A 19,252-nucleotide genomic window follows, 5' to 3' on the forward strand; every position below is an offset into this window, starting at 1 on the left:
CTCTTTCCAGATCCTCCAACACCATCACTGGCTCCTTTGCCATGTGTTGTGGCAAGAAAGTGCCACTCTGTTTGCATTTTAAAATCTTCCTCATGAAAACAGAGGTTTAGAAGTTCTTTTTGTTTTTGTATTGGACAGCAGAACGATCTGAAAACACAATAACTTTTTTGGAAGGTTTTGAAATTCGGCTGTCAGAAAAGCTTTGAGTTTTGTTTGAAAACTATATATACCACAACGGTGTTGTGCTCTAGTGACTCAAACAGCTAATGAACCATGTTTAGATCTCAATTAGCAAATTTTAAATAAACCTATTTTTGTGCTGGAAAATTTACCTTTAAAATTTTTGGTTGTGGCTTCAAGGTTTACACAATATGAGTCTCTTCAAAATCTCTGATTTACTTGCATCTGATTCAGTAAATGTCACACAGTCTTCAATACCTGATATTCCCCTACTAACTACATCATTCATAAAATGAAGAGACAAGTCCCGCAGTCTCTATTGGGAAGTTTTTCCCTGATTTTAAATCAGGACCTTCCAAAAGGTCTTTCAGAATTCTATTTGACTGCCCGGCCATGTAGTTCGGCATATTAAATTCACGCATTATTTTTCTAATGCTCCTGTTATTTACAACTTCACATTTCTCAACATCACTATTACTTTCTGATGACAAACTTTCGACAGAAGCAGAAAAAGTTTATGTTCCATAGTACTGAAAATTTTTCTTACTTTCAATGTGTGATATTCCTTGTATTTCATTTTTCTCTTTGGCCAACTATTCACGAGGCATATTAAGCAACTGAACAACCTATGAAGTAGTTATAAATTCCGTATCACTGTGTAGGAATGTTTCTGAGTGAGAATGATAATGTTCAACATTTATGTCAGTTAGGAAGCGTGCATTTTTAACACAGTAATTTTTCTCCGATATTTATCACATATTTTTGAACCACTGAATATTTGCAAATACAAATCAGAGATCCATGATGTCTGAGCTCTCTGCTGTTGCTAACAAAGTGACTTCTTTTCCATAACAGACTGCACCACTGTATTCTCAATGTGTCTGTTTCCATCTTGGGGACAATGTGTCATTTTCCATCTTGAGGGAAAAACCCTCAAACACACTTAATGTTAAAACAGAAAATCACTTGTTACAAACTAGCCAGTAACTTATACATTCTCATGATTGATTTTAAGACACTTTACAGCTTTCAGTAACACCTTGTTTTACTGAAGTGCTAAATATTTGGCTTAAACAATAAGTAATCATTAATACCAGCTCACAAGTAACAAGCTCACTACACAAAACCAGCTGTTAAACTAAACTCCACACCATAATGATGTCACACATCACAAGACCCTTATGGCACTGGTCACAACAGGTGGGTGGGATCGGACGCCTCTGTTGACCCTCCCAAATTTAAATTTTCGCCTGTGATTTACAACAATACTAGCTACTCATGGATTAAATTTTAAAATATGTACTTTTTGAAAAAAGATTAAATTAAATTTTTATTGTGTTTTGAAGAGAATTTTCTTACAGTACCCCTACTATATATTATTCCACATCACAGGAAACGGCATGAAAAATGCTGTGAAATGGAATTCATCCCAGGTCCGTAGCTCAATTAGGATAGCTTCTACAGCAGTTCTAAAACCTGCCATTCCCTGTTTTTGGAACCACTTATGGAACGAGTTGACATATATCAGTAAAACTTAATAATTTTCTAAGCTATGCCAACAGAAAACCTGTGCCAAATTTCAAAAAAATCTGAGATGGTGAGGTTTAGGCCCTGTGCTGATCTGACATGGAATAATCCGAAAGATAATCTGAGCAGGTCTTACTTCAGTTGACTACACTTAGTACACTTTTGAAGACAAATATCTTATATTTACTAATATAACTGTACTACAAATTCATTTCAATATTGTCACACTCACCAACATCATCCTTTTTGCAGACTGTGTAATGGACATTTGACATTAGGCAATCTAGTTGTAGATTAACAACAATAACATTAGACCACAGTACACAGTAAGATACTAAAATATTTCTGACTATAAGCAACAATCTTTATTTCAGTTCTTAAGGAAACGGAAAAATGTGCTCAATTATACACACAGCACAGAAAAGCTCATATTATACTCATTTTAATGAAGACGTACACCCTCTGAGAAATATGGTACCTCAAACGTACTTTTGGCTTTTACGTTCCAACCACTACTAATAAAAATTACATTTTCATTGGTATTGTTTTGAGCAGGAGGTTTAATTTAGAAATTGACCTAAGAGCTCGAACGTTACCCTTACCATCCCTGCAACTAAAAGTGTGCACAGTTAAGTACTCACTTATTTCAGAAAGCATGTTAACATTGCCGGCAATGGAGAAGACTCTTGTCATATGTCAACTAGCGTATCGTGTGTATTTCGCAGGGGAAAAAAACTGGACCATTTCCATTAAACATCACAGACGATGATATATATTGAAGGTAACATTTGTTGCTCTTTCAATGACAATCTCACCTTCCTACCGTGACTAGTTACTACGAATGTTGGCAGTTTATCGTTGTTAATGGTACGGTTTCGAGCACATCCTTGAGCCGGTATAATGTAAATAAAGTGTAATATTTGGAAGTAGAAATTAAAACAACATCAGCCAAACACAATTAACATTAATACCCACAAAGGTTTTATTCATCATCACACTGTTTATCGCACAAATAAATTTGTAAAGAATAATGCTAGCATTATGCTCATGGTTGGGTCAGTATCTACCGGTACTGTTTTTCTTTTTATTGAACACATTCCGCACCTAATGTTTATACTATAGGGATCAATTATCTGATTTATTTACCATCTTAGTTAACATTTAAAGGAGAGTTAGACAACACTGACAATTATCGCACATAGAAACGACACAAAACTCCGCTACAGTCTAACATTATCCACGTTAAATGCAGATAACATAGCCGCAATACGCAGGAATAATTAAACACAATATAAGCTTTGGCATGCAGCTGCATATAAACCTATAGGGACGATATTCTATACCAATAGTATGTTTATAAACAATGAGATCATTACCAAAACAGTGCTCTCGCGAACAGCCTGCGAAACAGTCTCGCGAAGCTGTGCCGCCATCCCTGGTTTCCTCAAGCCTCTCGTAAATTTTCGCTCACTCATTTTGCTAGCTGTCATATCTCACTTAACTAAAAAAAAAATAAACAATAACTCATACAGCAGCATCAACCCCTTCCCACTCTCTGCACCCGACTCAAACAACCCACTGACATTGCACAAAGATATCCCTGAATTCACAAAGATATGACACAAAAACATCTGTCAAAATATTAAAAGCCAAAGTTACAATGTAAACAACACTTCAGTCCCATTACCTATTATATATTGAAAATCGTCAGAGGAAAAAAGTGTAACTTCTTTCTCTCTCCCTCTCTCTCTCTCTCTCTCTCTCTCTCTCTCTCTCACACACACACACACACACACACACACACACACACACCTTGCTACATTTGGTATTAAATAGGATCCGTGCAGAAAGGGAAGTAACCATAAACTTTAGAGACGGTTCCAGAAGGAGATTTCACTCTGCAGCGGAGTGTGCGCTGATGTGAAACTTCCTGGCAGATTAAAACTGTGTGCCGGACCGAGACTCGAACTCGGGACGGTTGGTTGATTCGGAGGAGGGAGCCAAAAAGTGAGGTCATCGGTCCTATCGGATGGGGAAGGAGAACGGCCGTGCTCTTTCAAAGGAACCATCTCGACATTTGCCTGAAGCGATTTAGGCATATCACGGGAAACGCGGGTTTGAACCGTCGCCCTCCCGAATGCCAGTCTATTGTGCTAACCACTGCGCCACCTCGCTCGGTACACTTTGGAGAAAGCATCAATTCACTTGTACACAAGTTCCCCAGTCATACTGTAATCATCGGTAGAGTCTTTAACAATCCGACAATTAATTAGAAAAATTACAGTTGTGTTAGTCTAAGTGTCTTCTCTGGACACTACCTACAAAAGACAATTAAGAACGCCACTCATGACGGAAATGTGTTGGATCTAATGGCAACAAATAAACCTGACCTCTTTGAGGATGTACACGCCGAAACTGGTATCGGTGACCATGATGCGATTCCAGCAAGAATGACTACCAAAGCACATAGGATAACTAAAGCAAGTAGAAAGATACATATTTTCAGTAAACTAGATAAAAATCAGCAGTGCCATATCTCAGTGAGAAACCTGAAGCTTCAGCACAGAGAAGGAGGATTTAGAAAAACTATGGCTCAAGTCTAAAAGAATAGTTGACCACATACTGGACAGATATGTACCCAGTAGGAGAGTTCATAATGGGAGGGAACCTCCATGGTATACGGCTACTGTAAACTAAACTTCTAAAGAAACACAGATTATTACATAATAGTAGTAAAACAATTTGTAGGGCTGTAGGTAGTGAGATACTGAATGAAACGTGTTTGGCTGTCAAGAGAGAGTGATACCTTCAACGACTACCATAGTAGAATACTGTCAAATGATATTTCATAAAGCCCAAAGAAATTATGGTCGTATGTTAAGGCTACTAGTGGCACCAAAGTTATTGTCCAGTCCGTAGCGAATGAGACAAGAACTGAAATTGAGGATAGCAAAGCAAACACTGAAATGCTTAACTCCATTTTCAAATGTTCCTTTACAGAGGAAAGCCCAGCAGAATTGTCCCAATTTAATCCTTGTATCCCTGAAAATATGAATGAAATAAGTATTAGTGCCGGTGGTGTTGAGAAATAGCGCGAATCGTTAAAATTGAAAGAAGCTAAAGAGGCCTGATGGAATTCCTGTCAGATGCTATACTGAACTTGCGGCTGAGTTAGCCCCACTTCTAACTATAATGTACCATAGATCCCTCGAGCAGAATACCATGTCCAGTTCTTGGAGAAATGTATAGGTCACACCCATCTACAAGAAGGGTATTAGAAGGGATACACAAAATTACTGTCCAGTGTCCTTGATGTCGACTTGTTATGCAATCTTAGAATATATTTTGAGCTCAAACATAATCAGGTATCTTGAACAGAATTACCACCTTAATGCCAACCAGAATGGTTTCTGAAAACATCGTTCATGTGAAACCCAACTCGCACTTTTCTCATATAATATACTGAAAGCTTTGGATCAAGGCAGTCACGTAGATGCAACAATTCTTGATTTCCAAAAAGCCTTTGACTCAGTTTCACACCTACATTTATTGTCAAAAGTATGATCATATGGGGTATCAAGTGAAATTTGTGACGGGACTGAGGACTTTTTGGCAAGGAGGATGCATCATGTTACCTTGCAGGAAGAATCATCGTCAGATGTAGAAGTAACTTCTGTAATGAAATAGTATCTGAAAGAAGCTTATTTTCATTGTTTCCAACAAGAAGTGTCTAGTAACTACAGTTTAGTCAGTTATCAGTCGCCTTTAGTGAATTAGCAGTCTAGTTAAGAGTTGATTACTTAACTCTGTAAAGTAAATTGTTGATTTCTTAGGATGGATAGGATGTTTTACTGCTGCGTATGGACGCAGGAGGAGCTGGCCACTGTTTGCGAACAGCTGAACGTGCTGAACGTGCTGATGGCCGCGGTCAGCTGTCTTCTGGCTGCTGCCTTTGAGTGTAGCGGCAGTGGGGAGTCTGGTGCGTCGCATGGTACACCCCAGGTGTACATGCTTCACCCAGGGTCCCTGCTGTCGAGACATCTTCACGGGTACTGGGCGCAGTTGGGCCACCCTCTCCCCAAGGGGAGTGGCGGGTTCAATGGCATTCGCGTCCCACGCGGCGGAGAGTCAATGAGGAGGCTGGCCATGTGGCATCGCCCGCTCTGCCTGTGAGTGGACATGTCACTCCTTCAGCAAGGTCCGAGCAGGCACAGGAGGGGAGGGGTCTGTTAGTGACTGGGAGTTTCAATGTTAGGCGGGTGATGGAGCTCCTTAGGGAAATAGCGGAAAGGTCGGGGAAGAAGGCCCGTGTTCACTCTGTCTGCTTGCCGGGGGGGGGTCTCACCTGAGATGTGGAGGAGGCCCTGCCGGTGGCGATAGAGAGTACTGGGTGCACCCGACAGCAAATTGTTGCTCATGTCGGCACCAATGACTCCTGCCGTCTGCGTTCAGAGGTCATTCTCAGTTCATACAGTCGGTTGGTGGAGTTAGTAAGGGCGGATAGCCTCACTGACGAGGTGGAATCTGAGCTAACTATTTGTAGTGCCGTTCCCAGAACCGATCGCAGTCCTCTGGTTTGGAGCCGAGTGGAAGGCTTAAATCAGAGGCTCAGACGATTCTGTGGAGTTCTGTGGTGCAAATTTCTCGATCTCCGCTATCGGGTGGAGAAATGTAGGGTCTCCCTGAATAGATCAGGCATGCACTACACGCAGAAAGCGGCTACAAGGGTAGCGGAGTATGTGTGGAGTGCACATGTGGGTCTTTTAGGTTAGAGAATTCCCTCCCTAGGCCCGACAAGATGCCTCCTGAGACGCGACAAGATATCAGTAGGCAAGATGCAACAGGAAATGACAATATTAATGTGATAATAGTAAATTACAGGAGCGACTATAGAAACTCCCAGAACTGCTCTCATTAATAAACGGTTACAATGCCCACGTAGTAATAGGGACGGAAAGTTGGCTGAAACTAATTGTAAACAGTAATGAAACTCTAAACTCAGACTGGAATGTATACTGCAGAGACAGGCTGGACAGTGAAGGGGGAGTCGTGTTTATAGCGATAAAAAGTGCAATAGTATCGAAGGAAATGACGGAGATCCGAAATGTGAAATAATTTTGGTGAAGGCCACGGTTAAAGCGGGCTCAAACATGGTAACTGGATGTCTCATGAGCAGCTGTTGTGGCAGAACACCTGGAGGAAAATTTGGAAAATATTTCGAGTTGATTTCCCGACCATGTTATAGGTTCTGGGTAGAGATTTTAATTTACCAGATATAGACTGTGAGACTCAAACGTTTATAACGCGTGGCAGGGACAAAGAAGCCAGTGAAATTTTTTTAAGTGCATTATCTGAAAACTACCTTGAGCACTTAAACAGAGAACTGACTAATGGCGATAACATATTAGATCTTCTGATGACAAACGGACCCGAACTAATTGAAACAGTTAATGCAGAACAGGGAATCAGCGATAATAAAGTGGTTACAGCACCGATGATTTCAGCCGTAAATATAAATATTAAAAAAAAGGTAGGAAGATTTTTCTGTTTAGCAAAAGTGAGTAAAAACAGATTTCAGAGTACTTGACGGCTCAACACAAAGGTTTTATCTTGTAACCTCCCCGCACAAAAATCTTAAAAGTCAATAAATGTGAAATTGTAACCTCCCAGCAAGAATATAAAAGTCAATGTTAAGTGAAATGTTATATTCCCACAAAACTGCATAATAAAAATGAACCAAGCGTAACCTGCTTGCAAAATTAAGAATAATAATGGCCCAAATGTAAACTCCCCACAAACATTAACTAATGAAGATTGCTCATTAAACCCACAATAAAATTAATTAAATAATGAAGCATAAACTATGTGTAACATCTGAACACAAATAATTAAACCTGACAAATTTTATAAGGGCAGCGGCGCTGACCTTCGGCCCTGTGCAATAATTAAACCTGAACACAAAAACCAAAATTCTTACATCAGTAAACTCCATCAATATCTGCTCTTATTTTTCGGCACAGCTCCGTGCAATGCTGGCCCATGTTTAATTTTAATTCTTGGAGGGAATGCATAGGAAGTATTACTTGATTTGAAATGAATCTTTTTGTTTAAAACAGTTACTTTATAAGAAAATTATTATTGGGGCAATTCTTGAACAAATTAATTACAATTAACATATGTTATTAGCTGAGCGCAATGCTGCTTCATTACCTTCTAAAACAATATACCATGTCCTGAATCGTGACCAGAGACGGAAGGAGAGCACGCCGCCGACGCATGCTGACACCCGCTCAGTACAACCGTCCACTCGCTACAACTACTGCCGAATGAGTGCAACTCGCAACTGACTACTCGCAACTGAACACTTGCGCGGTCAAGTGCAGACTAGCAACGATAAAAAACTCTCTGGTCAGAGTTTCTGTCATGCCTCGCCATCGCTGGTAATGAATACGTACGCGTTTCATAACCCTCCACTGGGGGGCAAAAAATTTGGCAGCGATGGTGAGTCATTTGGACTTGCCATGAGCAACAAATTTTTCTTAACTAATTGACTTTACAAACAGAGAATATACAGATGTAGAACATGAAGTAAATATAGTGCACATGCACCAAGTACTAAACATATTAGGCAATAACAAAATGTGAGTACTAAACATATTAACAAATGACATAAGTGCACATGCACTGAAAAATTCCTCAAAGTTTTCACAACAAATAGACATAATGAGTATAAATCTCATTGACAAATGACATAAGTGCACATGTACTGAAGTAGTGAACATATCAGCAAATCAAAAAAATGTACATACAATGTGTAGAAATCATGTTAGAAAAATGACAAAAGTGCACACGCACTATAATTCAGAATATATCAGCAAATTAAAAAAATGTATTGGTCATAAATACAAATCATATTAGCAAAAAAATGATTTTCACTATATTACAAGAATTAGGATAGGAAAGGGAAGGATTGCATCATGGTTGTAGCACTTTAGGTTGCACGCAGCTGCACTGAAAGTCCATATCTTTTGTACTGGGGCACAACACCAAATGAAACAATCTGAAGTTCTTTTCCCAGAAGTATTTATCAGCGTAGCCAAGACACTGGAATGTCGTAGTAATATTCCATGTTATCATTTTGGCAGTACATTAGCTACACCAAACAGTGGGACCATAATAACATCTCCATCGCTTACAGTGGTGGACAGTATGTCATGTCAACACCACGTTCTTGTAAGGTACACCAACGTAGAATTAGTGCAAAAACCAAATATAGTGCTCCATGATCAAGAGGATATACAGGACAAACGGTTATTGCAGTAATTCAAGGTAGTTAGGTCAGAAGGTGAAGGACGTTAAGTCACATACTAGTCTTCACTGAGAATTACATTAGTAGTTTGCGGCATTCATTGCCCAGTTATTGAACATTTCTGTACCATGTATGTAGTATTACAGAATAATGTTCATAGATTGGCGTTTTACAGAGAACATTGGCACTCGTTGCCTAATTATATTACATAATAATATTCATGTGGCATATTACAGAGAACATTGGCACTCATTGCCTAATTATAAATCATCAGGAGTCATTACACAATTATATTCATGTGGTGTTCTACAGAGAACATTGGCACTCATTTCCTAATTACAAATCATCAGAAGTCATTACTGAAAACAGGAGGTAGTCAATAACATAGTATTACAGAATAATGTTCATAATTAATCATTAGTCATCTCAATACAGTAATCACTAGCATTAGTTTCCCAGTTACAAAGCATAAAACAGGAGGTAGTCAATAACATAGTATTACAGAATAATGTTCATAATTAATCATTGGTCATCTCAATACAGTAATCAGTAGCATTCATTTCCCAGTTACAAAGCATAAAACAGGAGTAGTCAATAACATAGTATTACAGAATAATGTTCATAATTAATCATTGGTCATCTCAATACAGTAATCAGTAGCATTCATTTCCCAGTTACAAAGCATTATTATTATACTGTAACAATTACTCAAAGTCTGTGGTTGGAAAACATCATTTAGTATTACTCATAATTCTTTTAAATTGGTAGCATTATTTGGGGCTGGTAATACTTTCCTTTTTTTGTGTTAGCAATGCATTGCGTTGGGTAATTACAGGGGAAAGAGAAAAAAAATTGCTTTTGGGTTGTTGCTGTAAATGAAAATGTGTAACGTCCTTCGTCATGAGTCAGCTGTAGCAAGATTATGAAACAAGTAGAGTATATGTAATCACCTTCATAAATGACATAGATTTAATGAACAACTGCTTATAGCACATTAATTTCATAAATAACTTCTCCTGCAAAAATATACAAAAATGGAATATTAAACTGAAAGAAGAAACGCGGTTTTATGCTGTAAAGTAGTGAACTTCGAATTAACAGGTAATGAAATGTGTATAAAACTGTGTTCCATAGCTGTCCCTTCCAAAACCTTCAGTCATCATACTATGCAATATAATACCTACTGTCAAAACGAACTGCAACAAATACTTAAATAATTACATAGCATAAATACATAACTTCAACAATAACCTCATCTGTAAAAAAAAAAACTTCATTATCCATCACTTCATTATCCATATTATCATAACTCCATTATCATCATCACCTGTAAAGAAAATCTTCATTATCCATAGTAGCATATTCTTCATCATTATTCATCAGCTTTCATTATCATCTGCAAAAAATCACTTCATTATTCATTATACAACTATTCCTTATTTCTATCATATTTCATCACTAAAACTAAGATGTGTAGTTCTGTCTGACAGCCTGCATCAATCGCCTTGTATTCTGAAAGAAAAAATTAGTTAAGACTGCTATTCTACGATGTGTATAGTATATTCTTGTTAATGCTTGTTAATTCTGATCCATTTACTCTTCCTCACGAGGTTTGCATCTTCTTTCGATCATTCCGAAGGTGAAATTCCCATTTTGTTTAATTTATTTCCTTGACACGTTATTTCTTTCTGAAAATGATGAACAAAGATTAATGTCTTGCATTTAATTCATATACCCATTAGATAAAAACTGGTTAATGGTAACATAATTAAGCATACAGCATAACATGACAGAAAACATAATATGTGAAAAAACATAGATAGTGTTCAGAGGCAAAAATGTACCCAGTGTATCACATTGTAGCAGTAAAGTAGTCACGATGTTGAGATACCATAAGGCAAAATGTCAAAGTCAACTGGTGTTTGCTATATCTTAACTATTTCATAGTGCATACAAACAAAATATGAAAACAATCGTACAAACATAAAAAAATTATGACAAGAAATGTGACCTTCTTTGTGTTCAGCTTGTATGTTGTGTAGTTAATAGAGGCGAGAATTGAAGACTTTAATAGAGAAAAAATTTGATAAAATTAATATATCACTAGATAGAATTGCATAATTATTAGTAACATATGTAATTTTATCTGGAAAATGTGCACTGTCTAATGTGTAACGACAAGAAAAGCGACCTGCTAACCTTACCTTGCCGGACACTTGCCAAGAAAAAATATGATAATCATCAGTAAGTAGTCACATAAATATAATTGCATAAGTGGTCATAAAATGTGTAAATTCATCTGGGAAAATATGCACAGTCTGATGTGTAACGACAAGAAAAGCGACCTGCTAACCTTACCTTGCCGGGCACTTGCCAAGAAAAAATACTACAGTCATCAGTAAGTAGTCATGTGAATATAATTGCATAAGTGATCATAAAATTAGCAAATGGCATTATAGCACGTTAAATCATAAAATATCTTCATTCAATAAAAGGTTTGACGTTTGACCAGTGGTGGTTTCCTTTCGATTTTCTGGTTCTCAAAGTTTCGACGTGTAGAACATTAGGGTGAGGAATGCTGCGAATTTGATATGGACCTGCATATAGAAGCTCAAATTTACTGCATCTACTCTTTCCTTTGTTGGATAAATAGTGTGTACGTACTAATATCTTCTGTCCAATGTGAAAGTCACGGCGTGTACAAACCTGTTTTTGCTGTCTTCTCCGGAGCTCTGCGGCATGTTTGATGTTGTTCAGTGCAATGTCAATTATTTCATGGTGTCATAGTCGACGAGATGTAGGAAATGTTACTAATTCTTTAATTTTGTTAGGTGGTTCAGCATTTTTCAGTATAACAGACGGAGATAGCATAGTGGATTCATTTGGTATCGAATTAATTACATCCTGGAATGAGTGTATGTGTGTGTTCCAATCAATATGTCTTTTGTGGCAGTATATTCTACACAGTTCACCAATTTCTTTCATTAATCGTTCACAAGGGTTCGAAGAAGCATGGTACCTGCATATATACTCCATAGAGGAATTTTTAGATATAAATTAAGAAAAAAAAGAAAAAATATTTAAAAAATAAAAAAAATAAAGAAAGAAAAAATAAAGAAAAACAAAAAACACAAAAAAATAAAGTTGTTATATTAACTTAAGTATGTTTTTAAATTAACCTAGTTATGTCATGTATTAGAAAATTCGACTCGTTCCACATCATTACGAAATATCGCATTCATGATCCATGGAACTAGTATTAATCTAATCTAATCTAATCTATAGATCGGAGAAATGTTTCTAGCTCGTAACATACGTGTCCATATGGCAGATCGAAATTGTGATCCATTGTCAGAAATTACTTTCATCACATGCCCTACATGAAATAGAAAATGTTTTACAAATGCTTTCGAAACAGTTTTAGCAGTAACTTTGCGTAACGGAGTGAAGGTAACAAATTTTGAAGTGAGTTCAACAGCGACAAAGATGTAGCAAAAACCTCTATTAGTTCTGGGAATCGGACCAAAAATGTCTACAGCGGCCATGTGTCTTAATTTAACAGGTACAATGGGATATAATGGAGGAATATGTGAAGTCGTGTCTGACTTAGCTTTCTGGCAGATTTTACATGACGCTAAAACTCGTCGTATACGTTTCTCCATGTTGGCAAAATAACAGATCTGTCTCAGTATAAGAAAACATTTTCTAGCTCCGTAATGAGCATAACTTAAATGAGTATAGCAGATTAATTTGTTAACAAGTTCATCGGGAATGCATAATAACCAATTGTTGTTGTCAGGATGAGAGTGGCGAAACAGAATGTCTTTGCGTACAGTGTAATGGTTTCTAATCGTAACGTTATTCCTATCTTGCCAAAGGTGTTTAATCTCTTTCCACACGTTGTCTTTACTCTGCTCTTGTGCTATGTCTTGTAATGACGACGAAATAAAATTTTCAAATGCAACTTGTTGAATGTACATGAGGCTGAAATTTGCTTTGCAGAAGTTGGTTGCTATATCTTGCTGATTGTTGCTGAGTGAACGGGATAGTGCGTCTGCTACAACATTTTGTGTGCCGGGAGTGTGAACTATTGTAAAATTAAATTCCTGTAGATAAAGTTTCCATCTGCTTAACCTGTCGTGTGTCGCTCTGTGGTCTGTGTAGACGGTGCTATGTCTTCCATAAAGAAAATGTCGAAATCTCGTAAAAGTCCAAACAACACATAATGTTTCAAGTTCAGTAACAGAATAATTTCGCTCAGCAGGTGACAGAATGCGACTTGCAAATGCGATGTTTTTAATTACTTTAGAACCATCTTCTTCAATTTCCTGAAAAATATGTACGCCTAAAGCGGTGTTAGAACTGTCGGTGGCAATCGAAAAATTTCTGGTAAGGTCTGGGTGCGATAAAACTGAAGCATTCAATAAGGCTTCTTTCAGGTTCACAAATTCAGAATGTGCTTACTTATCCCAGGACCAAATACTGTTTTTACCTGTCAATTGGCATAATCTGGGGGTATCTAAAGCAGAGTAATGAATAAATTTACGAAAAAAGTTAATTAAACCCAAAAAACTGCGTAGCTGTTTCTTCGTCATAGGAACAGTAATGTCACGTAGAGCTTGAAGTTTTTCCGGGTCAGGCGCTATGCCTTCTGCTGAAATCACGTGTCCAAGAAATTTTATAGAAGTTTCACCAAAGTGCGATTTACTGAGATTAACTGTGAGTCCTTGTGCACGAAAAGTTTGCAACAGTTGTTCTTGAATCAGATGTGTTCAGTCCAGTTAGCTTCTGCAATAAGAATGTCGTCTACGTACGTTGAAATTCTGTCTTTAAGCTCTGTCGGTAGTATTGTATTCAAACCGCGAATAAAAGCTGCTGAAGAAATAGTTAAACCGAATGGTAATTTACAAAATTGATAACAGTCGGCAAAACAGAGAAATGCTGTGTACTTTCTGCAGTTCGGATGGAGTTGAATTTGCCAAAATCCCGATTTCAGATCTAATGTAGAATAAATAGCAGTACCGTGAAATTTCTGTAGTAGTTCCTCTAATGTCTGTGGTCGATTTGTTTCATTAATAATTATGTCATTGATGTGACGTGAATCAAGCACGAGGCGAAGTGAGCCATCTTTTTTCTTAACAATATGGAGCGGGTTTATGTATGGACTAACTGCCGGTTCAATAATTCCTTGGTCAAGCATATCTTGCAATTCCTTCTTAACTTGTTCTCTATGGGTATATGGAATGGGATAATGCTTTGCTTTAAATGTGTCGTGCTGTTTGACTTGAAATTCATACATAAAACCGGACATAGTACAAGGAATGTTCTCGAAAACTGGAGCTTGCTGTAAAAGAATGTTGTGTAGTTGCGTACGTTCGTCGTCTGTATTTGCACTGCTTTGTTTAACTTTATCAGAAATCATTTGTATTACGTCATAGTCAGCTTCGTCTGGAGTATTATAGTTATGTACGTACATATCTGTGAACAATGTGGAATTACAGTCTATGTTACGTGATACGGAAATGACCTCTGTACAATTAATTGTTTGTTCTTCCGCAGATAAAGAGTGCTGAAATTCTAAAGCCAATTGTACATTTTCATCCTTTAGCATTCAATAGGAATTTTGAAAGTGAATAATTGCGTCGTGTTGTACCAGAAATTTCGTGCCTAAAATAATGTCCGTCGTCAATAACGGAACAATCCAAAAATTTGAGTGAAATGTATGACCTGCAATACAAAATGATAAATGTGTCTGTAATTTTACATCTACTCCTTTACCCGATACTGCTCCTTTCACTTTCGTTTTGCCTAATGGTAATGTAGGATAGGTATTCTCTTTGTTACACTCGTTGAAAGTTTCCTCATTTATAACTGACATAGGTGATCCAGAATCGATTACTGCTGAAAATTTCGATGATCCTATTTTAATTTCGATGACAGGGTGTGAAATGGTTTTCTGAGCAACTGGTCTTTCCTGTAAAAGAGTGTCTCGGATGTCGTCAAAAGTAGTAACATTTTCATGAACAACATTCTGCGTGTCAAAAGTAGTGCTTGTGTTATTGGAAGATGCGACCTGTACTGTATCTAGTCAAATCCTATCTGACGTGTTATTATTTTCGGGAGGATGCTGTGGCATTTCCACTATTTGAACTGTTCTGTTATTTCTTCCAGACGTATTACGCTCTGGATGATACCTACTGTCGGGTTCATTCATAAGAATATGTTGTTGCTGATCATTTTGTTGCTCGTAAGACCGACTGTTATTGAACGTACGCTGAAAATTGTCCTCATTATGTTTACGTCTATCGTGATAGTCATTCCTATACGGTGCATTGCGATAGGAATTGAAATACTGTGTTTTCTGCACGTAGTTATTTCCTTGCTGCCGTGCGTTACTATTTGTTGTAGCTGGGACTATACGTGCACGCGGCGAAACATTAAAGTTTGGTTGACCTTGTAGACTGCATTGTTGGTTAGGTATGCTAACCGGCTGACTTTCATGCTGTTGTGGTGAAAAACGTCTATTGTTACTAAAATGTGGTTCCTGTTCCTGATAATTTTGACGATGTTGATAATTAAAATTTTGTCTGTTATTAAAGTTCTGGTGGTTGTCGTTCCTAAAGCGTCTGTTACCTTTGCTATTAAAATTACGTGGCTGATCGTAATTGCTGTACGTTTGTTGACCTTGGTTATTATAAGAAAAATTTTTGTGTATAAAGGAATAATCCGATTGCTGTACTTCCAAAAGCTGTAACAGATCTCTGAATGCCGAAATGTTTTCCTTCAGCTGACCCAACGAGTTAAAATTTCTATAGGTCCGCCATGTTTGAAGCAAATTGAAGTTCTGGCCGCCATGTTTTCTTTAGTCAAGGCATTCGTCTGCTGTGTCCTGCCCCCTTGTAACTGCGTTTGACTTACTTGAAATAGCCCATACTAGCTTTATTTTTTCTAAAACAAGCGATAGACAGCAGTGATTTCAGTGTACACTGACAGCAAAAAGGGATCTTTTGTCGAAATATGGCTAAACTTTTCGATGTAGATAACACTACAAGACAACTCAAATAAGTCTGTCCATCCACTTATAACGTTACTTGTTGCCCATAAATTAATGCAATTAGAGCAGGTACCACCAGAATATTACGGTCAAACTTCTAAACATGCTGTGGTTAACTATTAGAAACAGTAACGGGCGCATAAATGCGATATTTTTGTAGCTATTTCAAAGTAAACAGTCAAAGCCTCAAAAACCAGTACACTGCGAACGAGAATTTATTTGAAATATGTGTTACAAGTAGTTAACACAAGCATAGTAATTCAATAACAAAGTCGAAGCGTTCTTGGATGGGGTAATTTCACAAATTTTCGTAAGTAGCTGTATGCCGTGGCAGAATAAAAGTGTAGGGTCAGGGCAAATTTCCTTATTTGTTGAGAATAATGGCATATTTTAGCACTGCACTGAAGTTCCAATAGCTCCTTCAACAAACCAACTACATGTTTACTGTTTAACATATCAGAAACTGAACTACATAGCCTTCTTCTCAAACCAGCAGCTAAAGTCTGTAACTGCACTATTCTTCTTTTGTGTCGTACACTAAGTTGCTTCATTTGCTTTATCCGCTTCTTTAGTCGCACATTCTCTGCTTGTACTCTGTTATATTGTGTTTTCAACTTCTTAGGGCTTGGTAGACAGTAATTGTGGTCAGCAGAAACAGATGTGGGTCCGACAGGCACTGAAAGAATGTAGTTACATCATAAGTTTATAACAGAGTTACACCATAAGATTATAATAGAAAGTATGTAATTCAAAGTAATAAGAACACGGAGTAAAATTAAATTATTGACTTACTTTGTGCTAATGATGTCACTGTAATAGCACTATCTTGCAAATTGTCGAAAGATCGCTTTCTGGGTTGTGGTCGTAATACTTTATCTTGCTTTTGTAAATGTGGTGGAAAGTTAAAGATAGTAGGTACTGGTTTTGACAAAAGGCGCCTCTGGACATTTGTGTGGTACATATATTTCTCTTCAAAATGAACTGAACAGAGGTAACTGGCTGTAGTAGGAAACCAGTTTTCTCGCTTCATATTTATAACCCATCTTTTTGTAATTTCCTTATCTTTTAAAGGAAATCTGTAATCAACGATAAATAAATTACTTCCTGCATTTGTCTTAAGCATAATTACAGTTCCAATGCAAATGACTCTTTAGTAAACATTAAAAAACGTGTGTCGTATTTCGGTACTAATATACTTACTTATAATATGAAATATTTGTTGTTTTATCGCTGCGATTTGTGCAGTTGAACGCTGAACACACTGCAGGCGTGTTGACTTTATATTTTGTAACAAAAACGTCAACTAGAAAAGTTAAATATTGCAGTAATATCACAACAGCTGACACACTTCCAACACAAACAACAGTAACGCTTTCCTAATGTTTTGACTAAGGAGAACATGGCGGCCGAGTTAGCGTTGGTTGCCGCTAGGAGCGCTGTAACTAGTATCTCAGCCACTCTATGAAATTTTAACTCGTTGTGCTGACCCGTTAAAAGAGACACACGTAATGGTCGTGGTAATTTAGAGATACATAGTTGAATAAGTGCAGATTCATTGTATGGTTCACTTAGGTACTGGTTTTGTTGGACATATGCTCAAACAATTGTGTGACACTGGGAAAATTCGAGTTCTCATAATTTGGTAAACTAATTAATTGATCCTTAATTCTGCGCTGTGTCGTCTTCGACCAATACGCTGACAGAAAAGCATTCTGAAATTCTTCTACTGAATAACATTGTCTCGCGATCGGTCTCATACGAGTTGCCAGTTCGCCTTCCAGGAAACTGCAAATAAATTCAAGTTTATGTGTTACGGGCCAAGTCGGTGGAAAAGCAAAGCTGAATTGTTGTATCCAATCCAGAGGGTAAATCTGTGTTCTATCGTTTTTAAATACTTTAAATTTTCTCACCGACAGAAAATGTTTGTAATCAAAATTATCGTCTCTGTATGACGGAACAGATTCATGATTGTATGAGAATCTATTTGACTGGGACTGTTCGGAGTCTAACCCACGTACTCTTTGTAGATTACCTAATTTATACTGGCTGTGTGAGTGTGAGAAATGTTCGGAATTTGCCGTATGCTGTGACGTGTTATTAACTGAAATATTTTTTATCTCAGTTACTTCTTGCTGTAAACTTGATAATTTTCTACGTAATGTGTTATTAGACGAATCAATCTCATTGATTGTATGCTGTAAATTTTGGAATTCAGGTGTTTGGTTAAACAAAATCGGTGCAGTATCGTCTGATTTACAGTCATTATTACTTTCAATAAAATCAATACGACTGGCCAATTCATCACATTTTTCAGTCAGTATTTTTACCTGATCATCGGTTTTAGTGTCAGAAGCATTAATTTGCTTTTGTATTTTACGTATGGTTTCGCTCAATTTTTTAACGTCAGCTTTGATGACATCAGAATCCTGTGTTAGCTCTAATTGTTCGAGTCTGTTTGTCACTGTCTGAGTCTGTTGTGTGTGTGTCTGTTTTCGATTTAAGATCGGAAATTTCATCATGTAATTCTGTGTTCAACTGCTTGATGGTATTAATTTCGTCGGACACTGTAGCAATATTGTTGTCAACGTATGTTTTTGCTTTCGCAAACAATTTACGTTTATCTTCTTATCTCTGTACGGTGATTGTTTCCATGACTTGTCGTTTTACTTTATTCTGTTCCTGTATAAATTTACGGAAACGCCTATCACTGTTTTGTAGGTGGTGATTAAAACGTTCGTCAATTTGAGTGTTCTGTTGGTCGAATTTCGCGTCTGTCTTTGCATCCACTGTGCGCGAAATTTCTGCTGTCATCAATTTAAACTCGTCGCGTAATTCTGTTGCTTTTTCAGAGCATTGTTTACCGACTGCACTAATTTCGTCCCTAAGTGTTTCTGTTGTAGCTTTTTGCATATCCCTTAATTCTTGAGCAACAGATCTAATTTTTTCACTACTTTTCCTAGCACAAGCCTCAATTTCCTCGTGTAATTGTTCTTTAGTATCATGACACTGCGCTGCAACGGCTCTAATCTGTTCACTAAGCTGTCTGGAATTGTTGTCTAATTTTTCACTAAGTTTGTCTTGTTTTTCATTCTGTTGTCTGACCTGTTCATTAAGTTGTTTGAAATTTTCTTTAAGGTTGTCTTGTTTTTCACCCTGTTGTAGCAATATTGCCATAATTTGAT

At 37.3% G+C, this 19,252-nt stretch overlaps 2 protein-coding genes across 2 annotated transcripts in view; both read right to left on the bottom strand.

Annotated features, from left to right (window-relative positions):
* The window catches only part of LOC124798092 (dedicator of cytokinesis protein 9), a 340,161-nt gene extending 336,964 nt beyond the window's left edge, over positions 1-3,197 (bottom strand). Inside the window, exon 1 of the mRNA XM_047261335.1 lies at positions 3,084-3,197. Within this exon, the coding sequence (XP_047117291.1) occupies positions 3,084-3,197 (114 nt within the window). The remainder of the gene's footprint in view (positions 1-3,083) is intronic.
* A 13,133-nt stretch (positions 3,198-16,330) lies between these two features.
* On the bottom strand, positions 16,331-17,471 carry LOC124798818 (THAP domain-containing protein 1-like). The gene is made up of 4 exons (XM_047262348.1): positions 17,432-17,471; positions 17,271-17,373; positions 16,863-17,146; positions 16,331-16,746 (listed from the first exon to the last, which is right to left on the bottom strand). Exons 1-4 carry the CDS (start codon positions 17,469-17,471, stop codon positions 16,331-16,333), a joined length of 843 nt encoding a protein of 280 aa, XP_047118304.1.
* Between the last annotated feature and the right edge of the window lie 1,781 nt (positions 17,472-19,252).

The sequence above is a fragment of the Schistocerca piceifrons genome, chromosome 5, assembly GCF_021461385.2.
Source record: "Schistocerca piceifrons isolate TAMUIC-IGC-003096 chromosome 5, iqSchPice1.1, whole genome shotgun sequence".
Lineage (NCBI taxonomy): Eukaryota > Metazoa > Arthropoda > Insecta > Orthoptera > Acrididae > Schistocerca > Schistocerca piceifrons.

What these genes read in the sequence shown, in the direction of transcription:
- LOC124798818 (XM_047262348.1), bottom strand. Translation starts at nt 17,471, where the DNA reads ATGTTCTCCTTAGTCAAAACATTAGGAAAGCGTTACTGTT. An exon ending in ATTAGGAAAGCGTTACTGTT is followed by an intron (nt 17,374 to 17,431) that starts GTTTGTGTTGGA and finishes TAACTTTTCTAG; the next exon opens with TTGACGTTTTTGTTACAAAA. An exon ending in AGTGACATCATTAGCACAAA is followed by an intron (nt 16,747 to 16,862) that starts GTAAGTCAATAA and finishes ACATTCTTTCAG; the next exon opens with TGCCTGTCGGACCCACATCT.